Below are 18166 nucleotides of genomic sequence, written 5' to 3'. Positions count from 1 at the left end.
TCCTCCAGCATTTTCTTCCAGAGATTCTCAAGTTGTGCGGTTCACAACGAGGCCTTTGGTCCCCCTAGAATTAGTTTTGTAGGTGGTGTGAGTTGGGGTCCCATCCCCCCAGACGTGGGAAGACCCCTCTCCTCGGGGGCCTGCAGCCGCCCCGGTCACGTGTCAGGTCTCTGAGTTCTGTTCCGTCGGAAGGGTACCCACCCTGTGCGAGGGTCTCGGCGGCTGTCGCCGGTGCCTGGGGAGCCCCGCCTTGTTTGCGGCCTCCAGGTGTGTTCTGGATGCTCCTCCGGCTGTCGAGTCCCACGTGAGACACTCGGGATTTGAAATGTTCTGTTGAAGGGTCATTTCCGGGACACCCCTTTGGCTGCGTCGATGCTCCAGTCCATCTTTCTGTTTCTATTTCATCAGACGTTTTAAAAAGTTTATTGTTTTATTTTATTGTATTTTATTTTTTTGGCTTTTTAGGACCGCACCTGTGGCATGTGGAGGTTCCCAGGGTTGGGGTCTAATTGTAGCTATAGCCACCAGCCTACACCACATCCGCAGCAACGCGGGATCCGAGCCATGTCTGCAGCCTACATACACCACAGCTCACAGCAACACCAGATCCTTAACCCACTGAGTGAGGCCAGGGATCGAACCCACCACCTCCTGGACCCCAGTCGGGTTCATTACGTTCAGGCATGATGGGAACTGCTCTGTGCTTTTTCTTTCTTCTTTTGTTTCTGTCGATGGGATAGTGTACATCTGTTGGTTGTACAGAGGGGCGCAGGCTTTGCACACTTGTGCTAAATTTCTCTTGGTTTTGGTGTAATTCTGTTTATACTGTTGTAGATTCAACTTGCTAATGTTTTGTCAAGGACTTTGCGCCTGTGTTCATCGAGACTTTGGCCTGTGGTTTCCGGTAAAGTCTTCGTGTGGCTTAGGTGTCAGGGTCATGCCCCTCGTCGGATGCTCTAGGAGTTGTCTCTTTGCTTCTAGCATCTGACAGGGACTGGCAGAAAAGCGGTGTGATTTCTTCTTTAAGTGTTTGGTAGAATCCAACAGTACCTCCACCTGGGCCCGGTGCTTTCTGTTCTGCCAAGTTAAGAGTTATTGATTGGATTTCTTTGGTAGATATAGACCGATTCAGATTGTCGACAGCATCTTGCGTGAGTTTGACCGGTTGTCTTTCAAGGAGTTGGTCCCTTCATCTGGGTTATCAAATTTGGGGGCGTAGAGTCTTCCTTTATTATTCTTTTAGCTTCCATGGAATCTGTAGTGATGACCCTGCTTTCACTTTTGTGTGTATTTTTTGGTTTGTGTCTAGCCACCCGGCGGCACATGGAGTCCCTGGGCCAGGGATCAGATCGGAGCCACAGTTGCGACCTCTGCCGCAGCACTGCTGGATCCTTTTAACCCACTGAACGAGGCCAGGGATTGAACTCGCGTCCTCGTGATGCTCGTCGGGTTTGCTAACCGCTGAGCCACGGCGGGAACGCCTCACTTCTGACATGAGTGTTTGTGTCTTTTTTTTTTTAACCCATGTTATCGATCTTTTTGGCTAATCGCTTTTACTCATTTTTCAAAAAACCAACATTTGGTTTTGCTAATTTTCTCGCTTGACTTCCTGTTTTCTGCTTTAATTTTTATTATATCTTTTCTTCAGCTTTGCTTTGAATTTAAGTTGTTCTGCTTGTCCTGGTTTTCTAAAGCGGAGACCTTGGTGACTGATTTTAGATGCTTTCTTCTTTTCTAATATGTGCGTTCAGTGCTGTACGTTTCCTTTAAGCACTGTCTCTGCCGCACCACCAATGTTGGTAAGTCATGTTTTCATTTTCGTTTAGTTCAAACTATTTTAAAATTTTTCTTGAGATATCTTCTTTGGCCCCTGTCTTATTTAGGAAGTGGTTGTTTCATTTGGGGATTTTCCAGTTAGTTACCTGTCTATTGTTGACTTCTAATTTAATTTCTTTCTTTTTTTTTTTTTTTTCTTTGTCTTTTTTAGGGCCGTACCCACGGCATTTGGAGGTTCCTAGGATGGGGGTCTAATCGGAGCTATAGCCGCTGGCCTCCACCACAGCCACAGCCACGCCGGATCCGAGCCGCATCTGCGACCTGCACCACAGCTCACAGCACTGCGGGATCCATAACCCACTGAGCAAGGCCAGGGATCGAACCCACACTGTCATGGCTCCTAGTCGGATTCGCTAACCACTGAGCCACGACAAGAAGTCCGCTTCTCGTTTAACTTCATGGTGGTCCCAGAGCACCCAGCATAGGACTTGTGTTCTTCTACGTTTGTTTAGATGGTGGATGGCCCAGCACAGGCTCTGTCCTGGTGACAGTTCCGAGTCCCCTTGAGGGGACTGCATTCGTCCTGCTGTTGGATGAGGCTGCCTCTAGATGTCAGTCACGTCCAGGTGACAGAGCGTGTCGCGGTCAGCTGCATCCTCACTGGTTCCGTCTGCTGGTCCGTCCTGAGTGGTCCTGTCTCCGGCAGTCTTTGCCCCTTAGGTTGACGCCGTGGTCTTGGCGTGAACGTGTTAAGTGTTGCGGCACCGCTGTGTCTCCTGGGAGAGAAGTCCCTTGTCACTGTGTGACGCCTTCTTTATCCCTGGTCACCTTCCTACGTTGAAGTCCGTTCTTTTTGAAGTTAGTTATAGCTGTTTTTGCTTTCTTTTGGTCAATGTACCCATGGTATATTTTTCTCCAAACGTTAATTTTTGCTCTCACATGTCTCTGTATTTCAGGGGGGTTTCTCACTTAGGAGGTTCGCTCGCTTTAAGGCCGTCGATTGCCTCTAAAAGCATCGTTTTTGCTCCTTTCACGTCTTTTGACGTTACTCACTCGTGGACATTATTTATGTATTTTATCTGGCTGTGCTCGCGGCACATGCAAGTTCCTGGGCACATGCAGCGACCTGAGACTCTGTGGCGACGTTGCCAGATTCTTAACCCACTGAGCCACCAGGGAACTCCGGGATGGTTTAAATTTCCATCTTGGTTTCTTGTTTCGAAGCCCAACAACTATCTAGAGGTTGGTTCGGTTGGGGTCTCCTTCCTCCGCTCAGCCATCGTCCGTGCTGATCCCGAGCCCCACCCCGCGGGGAGCGAGCTTGCCGAGCAGCCCCCGCCCGACAGCCTCTGCCTCTTCTGCTCGCCTGCCCTGGGCACCGGCCTGGGCCTGGAGGGTTTTCCTAGCCGCTCACCAGCCCAGCAGCCCGGAGTGACGCAGCGGGGCCGCCCGGCTGTGCGCCTGGGGGCTCGAGCCCGTGTGGGCATGTTCTGTTTCTTTGTCTCCAGGTGTTGTTGGCAGAAGCAAAGGACCTACTTTCCGACTGGCTGGATTCCACCCATGGCAGCGAAGTGACTGACAATTCCATCTTCTCGCAGCTGCCCAAGTTCTGGGAGGCGGAATTCCACAAGGACATGGAGGCCCTGAACGTGAGTGTCGCCGGTCGTCTTGACCTTGGGCCTTTGGGCCCCCCCGACCAGGAGGCCACGTGGGGTCCAGACGCTCGTCGCTGTGAGATGAGCGTGGGGTGGGGGCTGGGGGCGCGGGGCTGCGGGGCTCCCGGCGGTGCTGCTGGTTCTCTGGAGCCGGGCTTTCCCGTCCCCCAGGTCCTCCCACCAGACGTCTTAACCCGCGTTAGTGAGTACGTGCCCGAGATCGTGGACTTTGTCCAGAAGATCATGGACAATGGTTACGGGTGAGCCTGGGGCCCGCGTGGCCTGCCCTGCCGGCCGAGCTTCCCGGGGAGGCTGCTGCGCGGGGTGTCAGGGGCTGGGCGCCACACGCAAAGCCACGCAGCCAGAGGGCGGCTTGGGCAGCAGAAGCGTGTTGGCTCGCGGCTCAGGGGCCCCGTGCCCTCCCAGGGCCATCCCTCTGTGTGTGTCTGTGTCCTTATCTCCCTTCCGATAAGGACCCCAGTCCTGCCGCGTGAGGGCCCCGCCTCCTGGCCACCAGGGCACCTCGGGGCGCAGTTGAGCACCTACCAGCACCCCTTCCCCCCCACAGCAGCCCCTTTCCTCTGTGCCACCGGTTCTCGGCCTCAGGTTGCTTTGTGAGAGGACCCTCTGCTTTTCCTTGGGGTCGGCTGCTGTTCAGACAAGTACTGGCTGTGCAGGGGCCCCCTCTTTGTTCAGGGCAGGTGGGATGAGCGAGAGGGTGGTGCTGGCTGCACCCCGCCACCCCCAGGTCCCCACAGACGTGCTCGTACAGCTCGGGGCTTAGACCAGGACCTGGGCCACCCCTGCCCGAGGGGCTGACCGGCGCCTCTGCTCGGGCTGTGGCCGCCCTGGGGACCACGGTGAGAGATGCTGCCGGGAGCGCCTGGCCCACGGCCCGCTGGGAAGCTCCCGGCTAGGACCACACGCCACAGGCGCCCCTGAGCAGCAGGGTCACACCTTCCGCGCTGGCTTCGTTCTCCAGCTACGCTTCCAACGGGTCCGTCTACTTCGACACGGTGAAGTTTGCTAACAGCGAGGGACACTGCTACGGGAAGCTGGTGCCGGAGGCTGTCGGGGACCAGAGAGCCCTGCAGGAGGGCGAGGGTAAAGCCCCAGCACGAGGGCGGGGCCGTGGGGGGGGTCACGTGGGCTGCCTGGGGCCCAGCAGGGCTGCCCAGGTTCGCCGGGACCGTGGCTTTTCGCCTGGAGGGGTTCCGGGAGCTTCTCCCGAGTCCCCGGACTGTATCGTTACTTAAGAGACAGCAGAGTGGTGGCTGCAGTGCTGCCCCGAGAGGCGCACAGGCTCGGCCCCGGTCCCAGGCTTGGAGGTCCCTGACCTCTCGACACTCAGAGCACCGGGGGCTGGGGCGGGCTGTGGCGGGAGCCCGGGCGCCTCGCACGGAGGAGAAACAGGTGGCGACCCGCTGAGTGAGGAAGCGTGCACCCACCCAGGGTGGCACCCGCACAGGGCACTGGGGGCGTTGATGGAAGGCGCCTCCCCGTACCGCCGGGAGGGGCAGTGACAAGAGTCCTTCCTTCCAGAGCCAGGGGCGGGGCCGGGGGACGGCGGCCTCCATCCCAACACGGGAGCGAGCGCCAGTTGTTTGTGAGGCGGTTTCCGGCAAAGCAAGGTGGGAACTTGCGATGAGCATCCTAAGCCCGGTGCTCACCTAAAAGCCCAGGCTCCGGGTGAGGTCAGGACGCCGGGCCTTTGCTGGGTCACGCCGGGTGCTGTGTGTCTCTCCTCCACCCTCAGCCCCTCAGTGCGCGCGGGGAGCCGTGCAGAGGCCGCTGTCATGCGGCCGGACGCACACCGTTCACCCGCTGAGATTCTGGAAGGCGCTTTGTGTAAAAGTGTTTGTACTTTTACCGTTTTCACGTTTTATTGTCCTTACGTTTACATTTCCCTGTTAAATATACGGAGCAGAAGTACCTACTGGCCTTGGGTCTGGAGTTTTGAACTGTGAAGGCAGCGAGATGGGTGCTCGCAGGATGCGACGTGTGAGACGTAGCGCCCGTGCAGCACGTGGAGGGTCCGGGGGTGGCACCGTCCGTCCGTCCGTGCGCATCTCTGCAGTAGTGGCCCAGGCAGACTTGCCGAGCTCTGGGTTTGCAGGAGGAGGAGAAGCCTGTCGAGAACGGGACTGGGGTTCTGGGCTCCTGACAGAAGCCCCCTAGATATCAGACGTGGGCAGACCAAGGAGTCTGTCCCCACACGAAGGTGGCTTCCTGTGCGGCTGACAGGTGGCCGGCGTGCGACTGCGCGGCGTCAGCATCCTCCCTGCTTGGGGCGCGTTCCTCCAGCGCAGAAAGCCGTCCTATGTTCTGATCGAGCCGTTGCACCTTGAGGGCTCTGTTCCAGAGCGTTACCGGGAGCGCCGAGGAAAGTGGGCTGCGTTGGCTCATCAGTGCGGCTGTGGCACTGCTGGTAACATGCTCGCAGGCTGAGGAAAGAGACCCAAGACTGAGAGGCGCCTGTCCTGTCTGTGGAGGTGTCCGCTCTGCTTAGGAGTCTGTGCCCCGGAGCGCGACACTGCTTGGCCCTGCGTTCGCGGGATGGCAGTGTCCCCTGGCTCTGTGTCGTGTTTCCACGTGTTCTGCGTCTAGTGCCTGTTTCGTTGTCATGGTTTGTGTCGAGCGGGGCTTCCTTCCGGACTGCGTTGCCTCCGCGGCTTTCATGAGCTGCCTGGTGTCTTGCTCGCAAAGTGGCCTTTCTCCAGCTCATCCTGCATTGCAGCCTGGACGTGAGCCTGCGTGTGTCGTTCCTCTTCTGGAGTTTTCTGCGGGAGGCCTGGGCGACCATGAGGGCCCAAGGACAGGGCAGAAGCCCTTGCTCTGCCCATCGCTCAGCAGCCCCCTGAGCCCGCAGGAGGGCTGGGCTTTCATTTCCCAACAGCCGACGTGCCCATGGCCCTGCCGTGGTCTGGGGAAGGCCCCCGAGGTGGCCGTGGGTTCCTGTCCCGCCTGGCTCTGCTTCCTGGGGCCCTTCCCAGGAACCCGAGCTCAGCCTGGGGGCAGTGCTCCCTGTCTAGACTGTTCGTCAGCCTTCTTCCCCGACCCCCCGCGTGACCGTGGGAGGAACAGGATTTGCCACCTCCAGACCAGGAGGCTGCCCCCAGCAGGCCAGCTCCCCCTCCCGTCTCCCCGAACCGCAGCCCAGGGTCGTGCTGGGTGTTCATAGGAGCCAGCCTGCGTGAGCCAGGGTCCCCAAGGCGTGCCTGTGAGAGCAGCACCTCCCAGACCCTGGGCGGGGCCTGGACATGGAGGCCGAGCACGTGGGGAGGTGGGCAGGGAGGCGGCAGGTACGGGACCATGGTTTTGAGCTTGCAGTGGGTTTTGTGAGTCTAGACGCCGGAGCAACCCCCAGGTCTGGTCCCAGTAAACACCACGGGGGCTCGACCAAGTTCCTGAGCACGTAAACGCGTCGTCCCCGTAAAGACGACCCCACTGCTGGCAGCACCACGTGACCACCTGCCCTGTGTCCCCGTGTCCCTAGGCGACCTGAGCATCTCGGCCGAGCGCCTGAGCGAGAAGCGGTCCCCCAACGACTTCGCCCTCTGGAAGGCGTCCAAGCCGGGGGAGCCATCCTGGCCATGCCCCTGGGGAAGGGTGAGCGCCTGGAGAGGCACGCTGGGGTGGCCGGGGGCGCGTCACCCCCTTGCTGGGCCTTGCGTCTTCCCCTGAGGCTGGGGTGGGTATGCTGGGCCCCCTCCGAGAGCTCCCGTCCTGCTGGTCTCTGGCTCTGAGTGTTAGGAGCCCTGGGGACAGGTCTGCCCCTCAGCCTCCCTGTGACAGCCCAGAGCCACAGGAGGTGTCGGGAGCGCTGAGCTCTGGAAGGGACAGCCCCAGCGCGGCCTCGGCCTTTGTGGAACTCGTGACTTCACAGCTTGGGGTTCCCTCCGTCTTCCTGCGTGTAGACTTGACCCCTGTTCCTGTGGAGCTCAGAGTTCGAGGGTTGTGCACACGAGGTTGGGCAGGGAGCTCACGGCCGTCTGGGTCCCTAGGGGCGTCCGGGATGGCACATTGAGTGCTCAGCCATGGCAGGCACCCTCCTGGGAGCCTCGATGGACATCCACGGAGGGGGCTTCGACCTCCGCTTCCCCCACCACGACAACGAGCTGGCGCAGTCGGAGGTAGGCGGGGTCACAGTCACTGCCCCCGGTGGGCAGGCGTTGCCATGCGGTGGGGAGCGGGTCGGGGCTGGCGGCCAGGGGCTCTCCGGGCAGAGCCTGGCTTCCGAGTCCAGGCTCCGCCAGGGTCATTCAGACCCTCATCGTCTAGTCTGGTTCCCACGTAGCAGCCTGGCCTTGGGCAGCACAGGCCTGGCTCCCAACCTCTTGCCCCTCCTGGCTCCGCGCCCCGCCCCAGAGGCCCCCCAGGTGGCCAGCGCCTCCCAGCAAGCGCGGCGCCCCGACTCCCTCCCTGGCCTCCTCCCGTCCCGTCCAGGCCTACTTTGAAAACGACTGCTGGGTCAGGTACTTCCTGCACACGGGCCACCTGACCATCGCGGGCTGCAAGATGTCCAAGTCGCTCAAAAACTTCATCACCATCAAAGACGCCCTGAAGAAGCACTCGGGTGCGAAGACCCGCGGGGTCCCTCCCGGGCTGCGCGGGCGGGGGCAGGGCGGGGGCGCTGGAGGGTAAGGTGTGCGGGCATCTCTCCGCAGCGCGGCAGCTGCGCCTGGCCTTCCTCATGCACGCGTGGAAGGACACGCTGGATTACTCGAGCAACACCATGGAGTCGGCGCTGCAGTACGAGCGGTTCCTGAACGTGCGTCCCCCCCACCCCCCGCCCCGAGCCCCCGCGCCTCTGGTCCCCGCCGCCCCCAGAGGGCAGCGCAGCCCCGCGCCCCGGTCCTGAAACAGCGGTGCCGCGCTCCTCAGGGAGGCAGCTCGTCTCAGCTGCGCGGGCACCTTTGGTTCAGACCCGCGCTGTGGGCTGCGTCACCGCCGGGGGCCCAGAGGCCGAGATGGGGGCACGCGTTCCCCGAGAAGGCCGCGCGCAGCTCCTGGCCCGGGGGTTCTGGGACAGGAAGGCCTGGACGCCACTCAACTGAATTGTCTACACCTTTAGGAGTTTTTCTTAAATGTGAAAGACCTCCTGCGAGCGCCCGGGGACGTCACTGGCCAGTTTGAGAAGTGGGAGGGGGAGGAGACCGAGCTGAACAAGTGGTGAGATGGTCCCTCCCTCTGGGGCTCGCGCCGCCCGGGAAGGGCTGCAGCGCGTCCCCCGGCTGACCCTCTCCCCTCCTCCGCCCGCCCAGCTTTTATGACAAGAAGGCCGCGGTTCACGAAGCGCTCTGTGATAACGTGGACACGCGCACCGCCTTGGAGGAGATGCGGGCTCTGGTCAGCCAGTGCAACCTCTACACGGCGGCCCGGAAGGCCGCGAGAAGGAGGCCCAACCGGGCCCTGCTGGCGAGTGTCGCCAACTACCTCACCCACATGCTGAAGGTGAGCAGCCCCCTGCATGGCTGCAGCCGGGTCGCGGGAGCCACGCTGCCCTGTCCTCAGTCCTGCCGTGCGCGTGCCTGGCCCTCGGCCCGCCCCAGGCTGCTCTGAGCAGTCCCGCCCCTTTGCCTCTGTCCTCTCCCTCCCATCTTGAGGTTCGAGAGACATAAGCGCTCTTTCCAAGCGGCTCCAGCATGTCATTGATCGTGCAGCCTCTGAGCCGACAAGTCCTGGGGTCTTGCACTGGGCCCTGTGGTCCAGTGGCCAGGAAGGCCCAGGGGTTGAGGGGACAGCTAGAGCCAGGACTCATCCTGGAGCAGGTGGGGGGGCCCCCTGGGCCTGGGCGTCCGCCTCTTTCCACCCTGCAAGGCCGACTGCTCTGCCGTCCCGCCCTCCCCGAGGCAGCAGCGAGGCCGGGTCCCCACGGGCCGGCTCCCAGGACCTCGTCTCCCGCACGCCTGCTCTTTCCCTAGATCTTCGGGGCCATAGAAGAGGAGAGCCCCCTGGGCTTCCCTGTCGGAGCACCTGGGACCAGCCTCAGCGTGAGTAAAGGCGCCCCGCGCCCGGGACGCTCCCTGCCGCCCGTCCCCCCACCCCGCATTCCTGGCTGTGTCAACTGCGGTCCTCTGAGACCTGCCCTGGGCCCTGCAGCCCGAGCCGCTGTGAGGAAGGCCCACCGCCAGGCCACCCGTGTGGGCCGTGTGAGCACGGTCCCCAGGGGACCAGGCTGGATGGAACGTCCTTAGCCCTTGGAGGGGCCACAGCCACAGGCGTCACCCTCGTTTCCCAGCCTGCGTGCACCTGCACAGATGCCCCGTGGCAGCGTCTGTCTGACGGTCTGTGCGAGGGAGAAAACGCACCCGTGGACATCGGTGTCTCCCTCGTGCTTGGCGGTTTCTGCTGCGTGCCGACCGTCACGTGTGACATGTGCACACTCAGCTTCGTCTCAGACGGGCTCCCCCACCAGGGTTGGGACGCCGCTTAATCACTTGGTCAGAAGGCGAGTGTAAATCCTTACACACGGCGGGGTCGAGTCCAAAGCGGAAGGCAAAGCCTTGTTACAAGTCCTGGTTCTCAGTGTGGGGCGGCCGGAGGCCCCGCTTCTGCGGGTGGAGGTGAGGGACGTGTCCCCAGGAGCTGACTCCAGGCTCCTGGCCCTGCCAGCCCCACAGCTGCTCTTAGAAAACCCACGCGGTTTCTTTGTTCTCTGTGTAAGTGACACAGGTATTTATTTCCTTAAAAAACACCGAAGCAAAGAACTCTCCTGGGTTAAAAAAGCCTGCCTTTGAGCTTAAAAAAAAAATGCGTTTAGGAATTCCCGTCGTGGTTCAGTGGTTAATGAATCCAACTAGGAACCATGAGGTTGCGGGTTCGGTCCCTGGCCTCGCTCCGTGGGTGAAGGATCCGGCATTGACGTGAGCTGGGGTGTAGGTCGCAGATGCAGCTCAGATCCCATGTTGCTGTGACTCTGGCATAGGCCGGCGGCTATAGCTCTGATTCGACCCCTAGCCTGGGAACCTCCATATGCCACAGGAGTGGCCCAAGAAATGGCAAAAAAAAAGACCAAAAAAAAAAAAAGTTTTTAATGTCGACTGCCCCGTGGTCGTGTGGGGGCCTGGGTCTGCTGCAGACCATCCCCGGGTGGCCTCAGCATGCCCTTTAAAGTCAGCTCCCTGGGATAAGCCGCCGCAAGGAGCCGTGCTGGGTGCCTGCTGGGTCACGCCATTCGCAGTTCATGGATTAACCAGGGTCACGCCATTCGCAGTTCATGGAGTAACTTCTAAATCCAAGTTGTTTCAGGAGCGGGGAGGCAGCTTCCAGGTCTGGGACCACCTGGTTGCACCCTGTGCAGCCCACGCTCAGGCGTCGGGTGATGAGCTGGACGGCTGGGGGCGCCGGGCCCAGGGCCGCCTCCAGGCAGACCTCAGGCATGTTGGCCGAGGGCAGCAAGGGGAAGAGCCGAAGACCCCGGCAGTCCAGCCTCCACCCCACCCGTGGGCGTGGGCTTGGCAGCCTGGCCAGGTTTTGCATTTAGTTATTAGGATTTTGGTTATTGAGCTGCTAGATGACTTAGGAGGCCCAAAAGTCTACTGGAAAAACGTGGTCGGTGTAACAGAAAAGCTTTGGCACCGAGTCACCGTTCCTCCAGTTTGGATTCGCCCTCTTGGGTTTTCCTTTCCCAGTGGGCTTTGCGTTCTGAGGGCACCTGTGCCTCCCTGCCGACGGGTCAGTCGCACAGACGTTGAGGGTGCGTGCGGCTGGCAGTTGGTGGTAAACAAGCACGTGTGTGGACCCAAGCCGGCGGGGCGCTGGCCGTGGTGCCACGGGGAGCAGCGTCAGCCCCCAGGAACTGTCCCTTCTGGGAGGCCAAGTGTCACCGCCCAGACAGGCTGTACCAACCATGTGTCGGCCTGAGAGCAGGGGCTCCCGAGAGCCACTGGGCAGAGCAGGGCCTGGGACGCTGGGGGGGAAGGAGACCTGGTCCTGTCCCCTCGGGGCTGCCACATGGGGCGTCCCTATGCCCACGGGTCAACTGGCGGGAAGAGGCCGCCCGCGCTCTGGACGCGGTCTCGGCGTGTGTACTGGGCTCCGCCTCATACACACAGGCGCTGGTCTCCCAGCAAAGAAACTCTCTTCCCGCAGCTCGAGTCCACGGTCATGCCGTACCTCCAGGTGTTGTCGGAGTTCCGGGAAGGAGTGCGAAGCATCGCCCGGGAACGCAGAGGTGAGGCCCTGCGCCGAGCCAGCAGCTTGGACGGTCCTCCTGTGCCGTGCGCTGGCCGGGCCTGCGGGGTCGAGCAGTGTCCCTGGCCTCTGCTCACGAGGCCCAGGCACCCCGCCCCCAGGCCTCGCAGCCACGGCGTCCAGACCCCAGGGGTCCCTGCAGGGCAGGGCGGCCGGGTGGGGCCTGGGGACCCGGACACCAGCGCCCCTCGCCGCCTGTTGTCTGTGGGATGCGGTTCTGCGCTTGGCGTGTCTTCGGGCCGAGGGCTGGAGGCAACCTTGCTGCTGCCGCACAAGGCTCCATGGTGGCTGCAGGCCTCTGCCGGGGGAGGTTGTGCTCGGGGCCTCGCTGTCTGCACTCAGCCAGCCCCTCGCCCCTTCACGCGGCCTGGAGACTCGGGAAGTGCTGGGTCTGCGTGGTTGCTGAACAGGCAGCAGGTGGCATCAGCCAGGCGGTCAGCTTCTTCCGCTGCACGATGCGAACTCACAAGTGACCAGGGCAGCCAAAACGGAACCTGCCCGGTGGGGGGCCGGGCCAGCTGCTGTCCTCACAGAGCTCCTTTAGTCCTCACGATTCAGCAGAAAGTAGAGGCCTTGCCCAGGACCACACGGGGTCAGTGGCAGACCCCCAGCGGTCGTCACCTGGTGTGCCATACACCCCCAGGCCCCTTTGTGACGAGAAGTCACACCTGGAGGTCCTGGGGGCAGGGGAGTCCCAGGGGTGGAGCAGGCGGTCAGGACGCACCGAGGAGCCGCCCCTGGGGAGGAGTGAGCAGGCCTGGGCTTGGGAAGGGGTGGGAGCAGGTCTGGCTTGTTCCGGGGTCAGCAGAGCAAGGGAGCCCCACCGACAGATGCAGAAGAAACAGTTGGTGCCCACAGTGGGCCAGAGAGCTCGGGCCTGGCCTGGAGGGGCGCGGACTGTGGGTGTCTGGCCAGGAGAGGCTTGGGGGACCCGGGAGAAGGTAGAAGGCAGGGGCACGCCTGTGGTCAGAGTGAGGGCTGGGGGGCAGAAGCCCTTCTGCCGCCAGTGAGATGGTAGCTGTTTCCTGTCACTTTTTCCAATGCAGTAGAATATGCACCATATGGAAGCTACTACCTTGATGGTTTTAAGTCAGAGCGTGGTTAAGTAGTTCATGTTGTCATGCAGCCATCACCACCATCCGTTTCCAGAACTGTTAGTTTCCTAAAAAAACCCTGCCCTGTTAAATATGCACCCTTGGAGTTCCCACTGTGGCTCAGCAGGTTAAGAACCCGATACAGTCTCCGAAGGTGCGGGTTCCATCCTTGGCCTGGCTCAGTGGGTTAAGGATACAGCATTGCTGCGTGCTGTGGTGTGGGTCACAGATGTGGCTTGGCTCTGGCATTGCTGTGGCTGTGGTGTAGACTGGCAGCTGCAGCTCGGATTCGACCCCTAGCCTAGCAGCTTCCATGTGCCCCAGGTGCAGCCGTAAAAAGCAAAGCAAAACAAAACAAACAGAAAAAAACCAAACACTCACTCTCCACCCCCTACTCCTCCCCACCAGCTGCTTCCTGTCACTGCAAACGACGACTCTAGGGACCTCCTCTGAGTGGGACCCCAGGATCTGTCCTTTTGTGTCTGGCTTACTTCACCGAGCGTCACGCCTCAGGGTCCACCCACGCTGTCCTGAGTCAGAGGTCTCCGTCCGTTTTAAGGCTGAGTGGTAGCCCCTAGTGTCGGTGGACCACGTTTTGCTTGTCTGTCCACCTGTGGACGGATTCCCACTCCTTTGGCGGCATCTCCTGAGCCCGTCTCATCTGAAGCTCCCAAGGATGCCCCCCTGCCTTTGGCTGCAGGTCCCAGCCCCGCCGAAGCAGCCAGCCCTGAGGGGTGCAGGCTGCCCCGCCCTAAGCCCGCGGGCACGAACCATGCCGGCAGGGACAGTGGGGAGACGCTGCGGGGGTGTCTGCTCCTCCCCCGTGAGGTCCTGGGGCATCAGGGCCCCTTGGCGTCTGCGGGGCTGTGAGATGCCGGAGGCGGGCGTGCTTTGCCGGGTCCTCGTGGAGTCAACCCGGGCCCACGTCCAGGGAAGCCCGTTCCTTCGTTAGGCTCCATGCGGACCGTACAGCCACTTCCTTTTTCCAGAAGGAGCCCTGCTGGCCACCGGCCGCCCCGCCTCTGTGCATCCGTGCCCGGGAGCAGAACCACCCAGACCCGCCCACATCTGCCCCTGCCGCTGTCCCAGGGCCTCTTCCCCGCGGAACGGCCTCCCAGGCGGCTCCATCCCAGCCCCAGTCTCTGGCCCAGACTTGAGGCCCAGATTGGCACAGCAGTGGGAAGCCCCGACGGCCTTGCCTCACTCAGCAAGCTCTCCGGCTCCGCTCTTCTTTTAAGCTTGTGTTAGTTGTTCTGAGACTTTCCTTCTGCGTGTTTAAGGCTTAGTTTATTGAATTCCTCAAAAATATCAAACTGTGGGGGGTTTTCTGCCTTTGTTTTAGGGCCACATTCGCAGCATATGGACATTCCCAGGCTAGGGGTCAAATTGGAGTTACAGCTGCTGGCCTCTGCCACACACAGCAACGCCGGATCCTTGACCCACTGGGAAGGAGGCCAGGGGGGGAACCCGCGTCCTCATGGATGCTAGTTGGGTTCGTTACTGCTGAGCCATGGCGGGAACTCCTGGTTTTCCCTTTTAAAAAAATAATTCATTGAGATGGATTCTTAGAACATAGAAGTGGCTGTCTTCAGGGGAAGAGTTCTGTGGCACTTGGTACCTTGGCAGAGTTGTGCGGGCACTGTCCCTTCCAGTTCCAAACACTTCCACCCTCGGAGGCACACCCCGTGCCCATCAAGCAGCCCCCCTGCCCCCTCCCCCAGCCCCCGGTGACCACCACCCTGCATCTCTCTCTGGATTTGGCCGTTCTGGACAGTTCGCAGCAATGGAGGCGCACAGCTGTGGCCTTTCTTGCCCGGCTTGGCCTCTTGGCAGGAGGTTTTCGGGGTTATGCCCTCCTCGCAGCACGTGCCTGCTCCGTTCTCTTCGGGCGCAACGACGACCTGCTCTGTTCTGTTCATGATGCGCTTCTGACGGGTGTCTGGGCTCTTGGCACCTCTAGGCCTCTTGACCTCGTGTAGGTCCCTGCTCCGAGCATCTGGGCGGCTCCCTGCTGGCGAGGCTTTGGCGCGCACACCCAGAGCAATTGTGGGCTCCTGCGGCACCTGGTGGAACGTTTCCTGTTCCAGCGGTGGTGCGTGCGGTTTTCCCCACGCTTGTCCACACTTGGTCTCTCCTCCTCACCGGTGTCACGGCCCCCTCGGTCCTCGTGGGTGTGAGGTGCTGCCGCGCCGTGGCTTCGCCTCTCGTCCCCTGACGCTTAGTGACGTGCTGCTTGGCCGTCGGTACGTCTCCCCTGGCCCGTTGCTCATGCTCGGCGGGGTCGTTTGTCTACCTGTTGAGTCGCGGGAGTTCCTTCCTTATTCTGGACCCTAGACCCTTGTCCTGTATGTAACTGGGAAGTGGGTGGAGGAGAAATCCAGCTCCCGAGGTGATAAAAAGGGTTGGCACGAAAGCCTGGAGGAAAGTTTGAGCTCCGTGGACGAGGGCACGTCTCCGTATGGAGGCGAGGGTTGCTGTGCAGCCACGTGGAGCTGACCTAGAGGACCGCACAGGCCTGGGGACACTGGGCCAGGTGTTCCTTCCCTGGGGCTGTGGCAGGGGAGGGCTGCAGGGGGCACCTGCCCGATGGCCATGCCAGCCTTGGGGGCTGGGACGGGGTTGGGGCCTGAGGGTGTGGACAGGGCGTTGGTGGCGGTGATGGCGGGGTGGCCCACTTCCCTTCCCGTTAGCACGTGGGTCCGTGGGGCGCTTGCCTCTGCCCAGGCCCCAGGGTCTCTTCAGGGTGCTGGGGAGGCCTGTCTGAGCCAGGGACCCCGAGGGGCAGACCCGGGAACAGCCAGACATTAAGGGCGCCGTCTTGTCAGCCCAGCCGGGAGGCCGGCACGGAGCCCTCCTTCCTCCGTCCTAGGAAAGCGGGAAGCTGCCCGCTGACTGCGCTGGGGGGCCGGGGGCTCAGTCCCCCTCGATGTGCGGGTCACCGTTGGTTCATTCACTCACCAGTCAGGTGTTTAGCCTGGGGCAGCCAGCACCGCCCAGCAGGGATTTACAACTGTCTTTGCTCCGTGACTTGATCCTGCTGGATCGTTGGAGGCGGTGGCCGCCACACATGCCCTGTGCCACCCCAGCTCCCCGCACTGGGTCTCCCTGTGGGCGCCCAGTGAGGGCAGAGGCCAGGGCGAGGACTTGGCCGTGTAGGACTGCCGGCCGAGCAGCCTTCAGGAGCTGTGGACTGAACAGCCAGCCTGAGACCTGGCTTCTAAGGGCAGTGGACTCCAGGGGCCCAGGTGGCCAGGCCCAGAGCGCGCGGCTGCCAGGGGGCAGGTGGCCTTCTCCCGGCTGCGCTCGGGGATGGCACCGCGTCCTGTTTCACGGAGGTGACATTAGTCTGCACAATGCAGGCGACTCGCAGGGCTGCCTGCCTGCCAGCCGAGTTCTCAGCCCAGAGCTGAGCCTTCTTCCCCTGAGGTCAGCATCTCACAGACAGGCGTCTCGAGGGGGCGCTGGCCTCTCCCTGCCACGTCCTCCCCGGTCTCTGAGCCTCCGCGACCACTGTTACGGGACTGTCACAGGGTCCCCGAGCCCATGGGCCTTCGCCGGCCCTAACAGGGGCTGTCAGGTCTGTGTCGCCCCGGGACCGGGGTGGCAGTGAGTCTGTAGTCATTCCTGTTAGGCCTCTGGGACCGACAGAGAAACTGACGCAGGCTAAGACTGTCCCTTCAGCCCAGAGGCCACCCTGGCCGTCTTTTCAGAAGCCCTGCCCTCTCTGTGTCCTTCACGTGTCACCTCTCTTGGGAGAGGCACGCAGAGCAGGCCGGCCTGGCCTGGCGGCTCTGTGCTTCCCCGCCCCAGGGCCCCGACCTTCTGCTCTCCTTCCTCAGCTCCGGGCGGGCCCCTCCCTCGGGCGGGGGTGGGTCCGGTGCCCCAGGCCTCTGGCCCTTCTGCATCCCTGGCGAGGGCCGGGGTCTCTCACTGATGTGGGGGTCTCTCACTGACAGCTCTGGGGGTCGCCCCACCCCCCCCCCAGACCCCGCCCGTCCCTGGAGGGCCACTCTCTTCACTCCAGCCACGCCCCGGGTCCCTGGGCCAGGTGTGCCTGGCTGCAGCGTGAGGACAGCAAGGAGCGTGGCCAGAACTTGTGACCTCAGGGCCCAGGCCCAGAGCAAGTGTGGCCTTGGGTCCCTGGGTCCCTTGGTCCCCTCAGGACCGCGGTGTCAAGGCGCCGGGGCTCAGTGTCCTGGTTGTCTTTCTGAGTGACCAGGGAGCTCTCTCCTGTGCAGCAGGGTCTTGGCCTCTGGGCCCGGGCTGTCCCTGCTTAGTGGACCTGGGTCCAGTCCACGTACATCTGCGGACAGGGTGCCGAAGGCGCAGGCCGAGGGGGCCTGGGGGGCCGCTCTGGGCTCACTGGTGGCCTCCGCGCCCGGTCTCGGCTTCCGCCTCCCGTGGCGAGTGGAGCAGCCCGGCCCCTCCAGAGGCTCGGGAGGCGCATGATCGGCGGGTCCCTGATGCACTGAGCCTCTTCCTCTGTCCACAGTCCCCGAGGTCCTGCAGCTCAGTGACGCCCTGCGGGACGACATCCTGCCTGAGCTGGGGGTGCGGCTGGAGGACCACGAAGGTGGGTGCTCGGCGGGGCGGCGGGGGTGCGGGGCCGTCTGTGAAAGGGCCTTGGGAAGAGCTCAGACGGGTCTCAGGAGGACACTGCGTTGAACCCCCGAGATGCTGTGGTCCCCGTTGGCTGGCGGGTGGGGGGACGGGGGTGGGGGCCTGCAGTTGAATCTCCTTGGCCGTGACCGCCATCACCTCCCCTGAAAGGTGTCTGGGCGGCCACGGCCTGCGGCTTGACTGCCCAGCGCCTGTGTCCCTGCGGGGCCGCTGACCATCTCCTCTTGTGACCTGTCGTGCGGATTGTCCGCACGTTCCACAGCTTTTTGACTTGGCGGGGGTTTGGCTGCACAGAAGATGACTGGATTTTAAACACTCGGATGCTTTACTGTTTGACTTCTGGGCTTCTGTCACGAGCAGCAAGGCCCCCCCAATTCACAATTAATGGTCGATCTGTGTGAATAGCAAGGAAGGGGACCCTGGAGGGGGAGGCGGAGGGGGAGGCTGCGCGGTGGGGGCGGGGTGGGCTCGGCCGCATCGCCAGCCTGTGCTTCCCAGGACTGCCCACTGTGGTCAAGCTGGTGGACAGAGACACCTTACTGCGGGAGCGAGAAGAGAAGAAAAGGGTGAGTCAGCCCGAAGGGACCTGGCCTGGGGTTTGTTGAACATGTGAAGACCTCTGGGGGGTAAACACGTCTCCTTTTAAGAGTTCGTATCCGACAGGTCCCGGCGTGGCTCAGCAGTAATGAACCCAACTAGTACCCTGAGGACGCGGGTTTGATCCCTGGCCCTGCTCAGTGGGTTAAGGAGCTGCGATGTAGGTCGCAGACGCGGCTCGGATCCCACGTGGCTGTGGCTGTGGTGTAGGCTGGTGGCTACAGCTCC

The 18166-nt window shown here is 62.0% G+C and overlaps 1 protein-coding gene across 6 annotated transcripts in view; it reads left to right on the top strand.

The window, feature by feature from the left end:
• CARS1 (cysteinyl-tRNA synthetase 1) overlaps positions 1–18166 on the top strand; it is a 43957-nt gene that overhangs the window by 19050 nt on the left and 6741 nt on the right. For all 6 annotated transcript variants that reach the window (XR_007134322.1, XR_007134321.1, XR_007134323.1 and 3 more), the window contains 13 exons: positions 3285–3425; positions 3603–3691; positions 4414–4535; positions 6928–7040; positions 7436–7564; positions 7878–8007; positions 8099–8202; positions 8506–8603; positions 8696–8885; positions 9356–9424; positions 11526–11607; positions 17214–17294; positions 17840–17907. Coding sequence is in view for 1 of the 6 variants with exons in the window: in XM_047774990.1 (XP_047630946.1) it covers positions 3285–3425; positions 3603–3691; positions 4414–4535; positions 6928–7040; positions 7436–7564; positions 7878–8007; positions 8099–8202; positions 8506–8603; positions 8696–8885; positions 9356–9424; positions 11526–11607; positions 17214–17294; positions 17840–17907 (1416 nt within the window). In the remaining 5 variants the exon portion in view is untranslated. The remainder of the gene's footprint in view (positions 1–3284; positions 3426–3602; positions 3692–4413; positions 4536–6927; positions 7041–7435; positions 7565–7877; positions 8008–8098; positions 8203–8505; positions 8604–8695; positions 8886–9355; positions 9425–11525; positions 11608–17213; positions 17295–17839; positions 17908–18166) is intronic.

The sequence above is a fragment of the Phacochoerus africanus genome, chromosome 4, assembly GCF_016906955.1.
Source record: "Phacochoerus africanus isolate WHEZ1 chromosome 4, ROS_Pafr_v1, whole genome shotgun sequence".
NCBI classification, from domain to species: domain Eukaryota; kingdom Metazoa; phylum Chordata; class Mammalia; order Artiodactyla; family Suidae; genus Phacochoerus; species Phacochoerus africanus.
The sequence above is the reverse complement of the archived record's forward strand: the minus strand, read 5'-3'. Positions and strand labels throughout refer to the sequence as shown.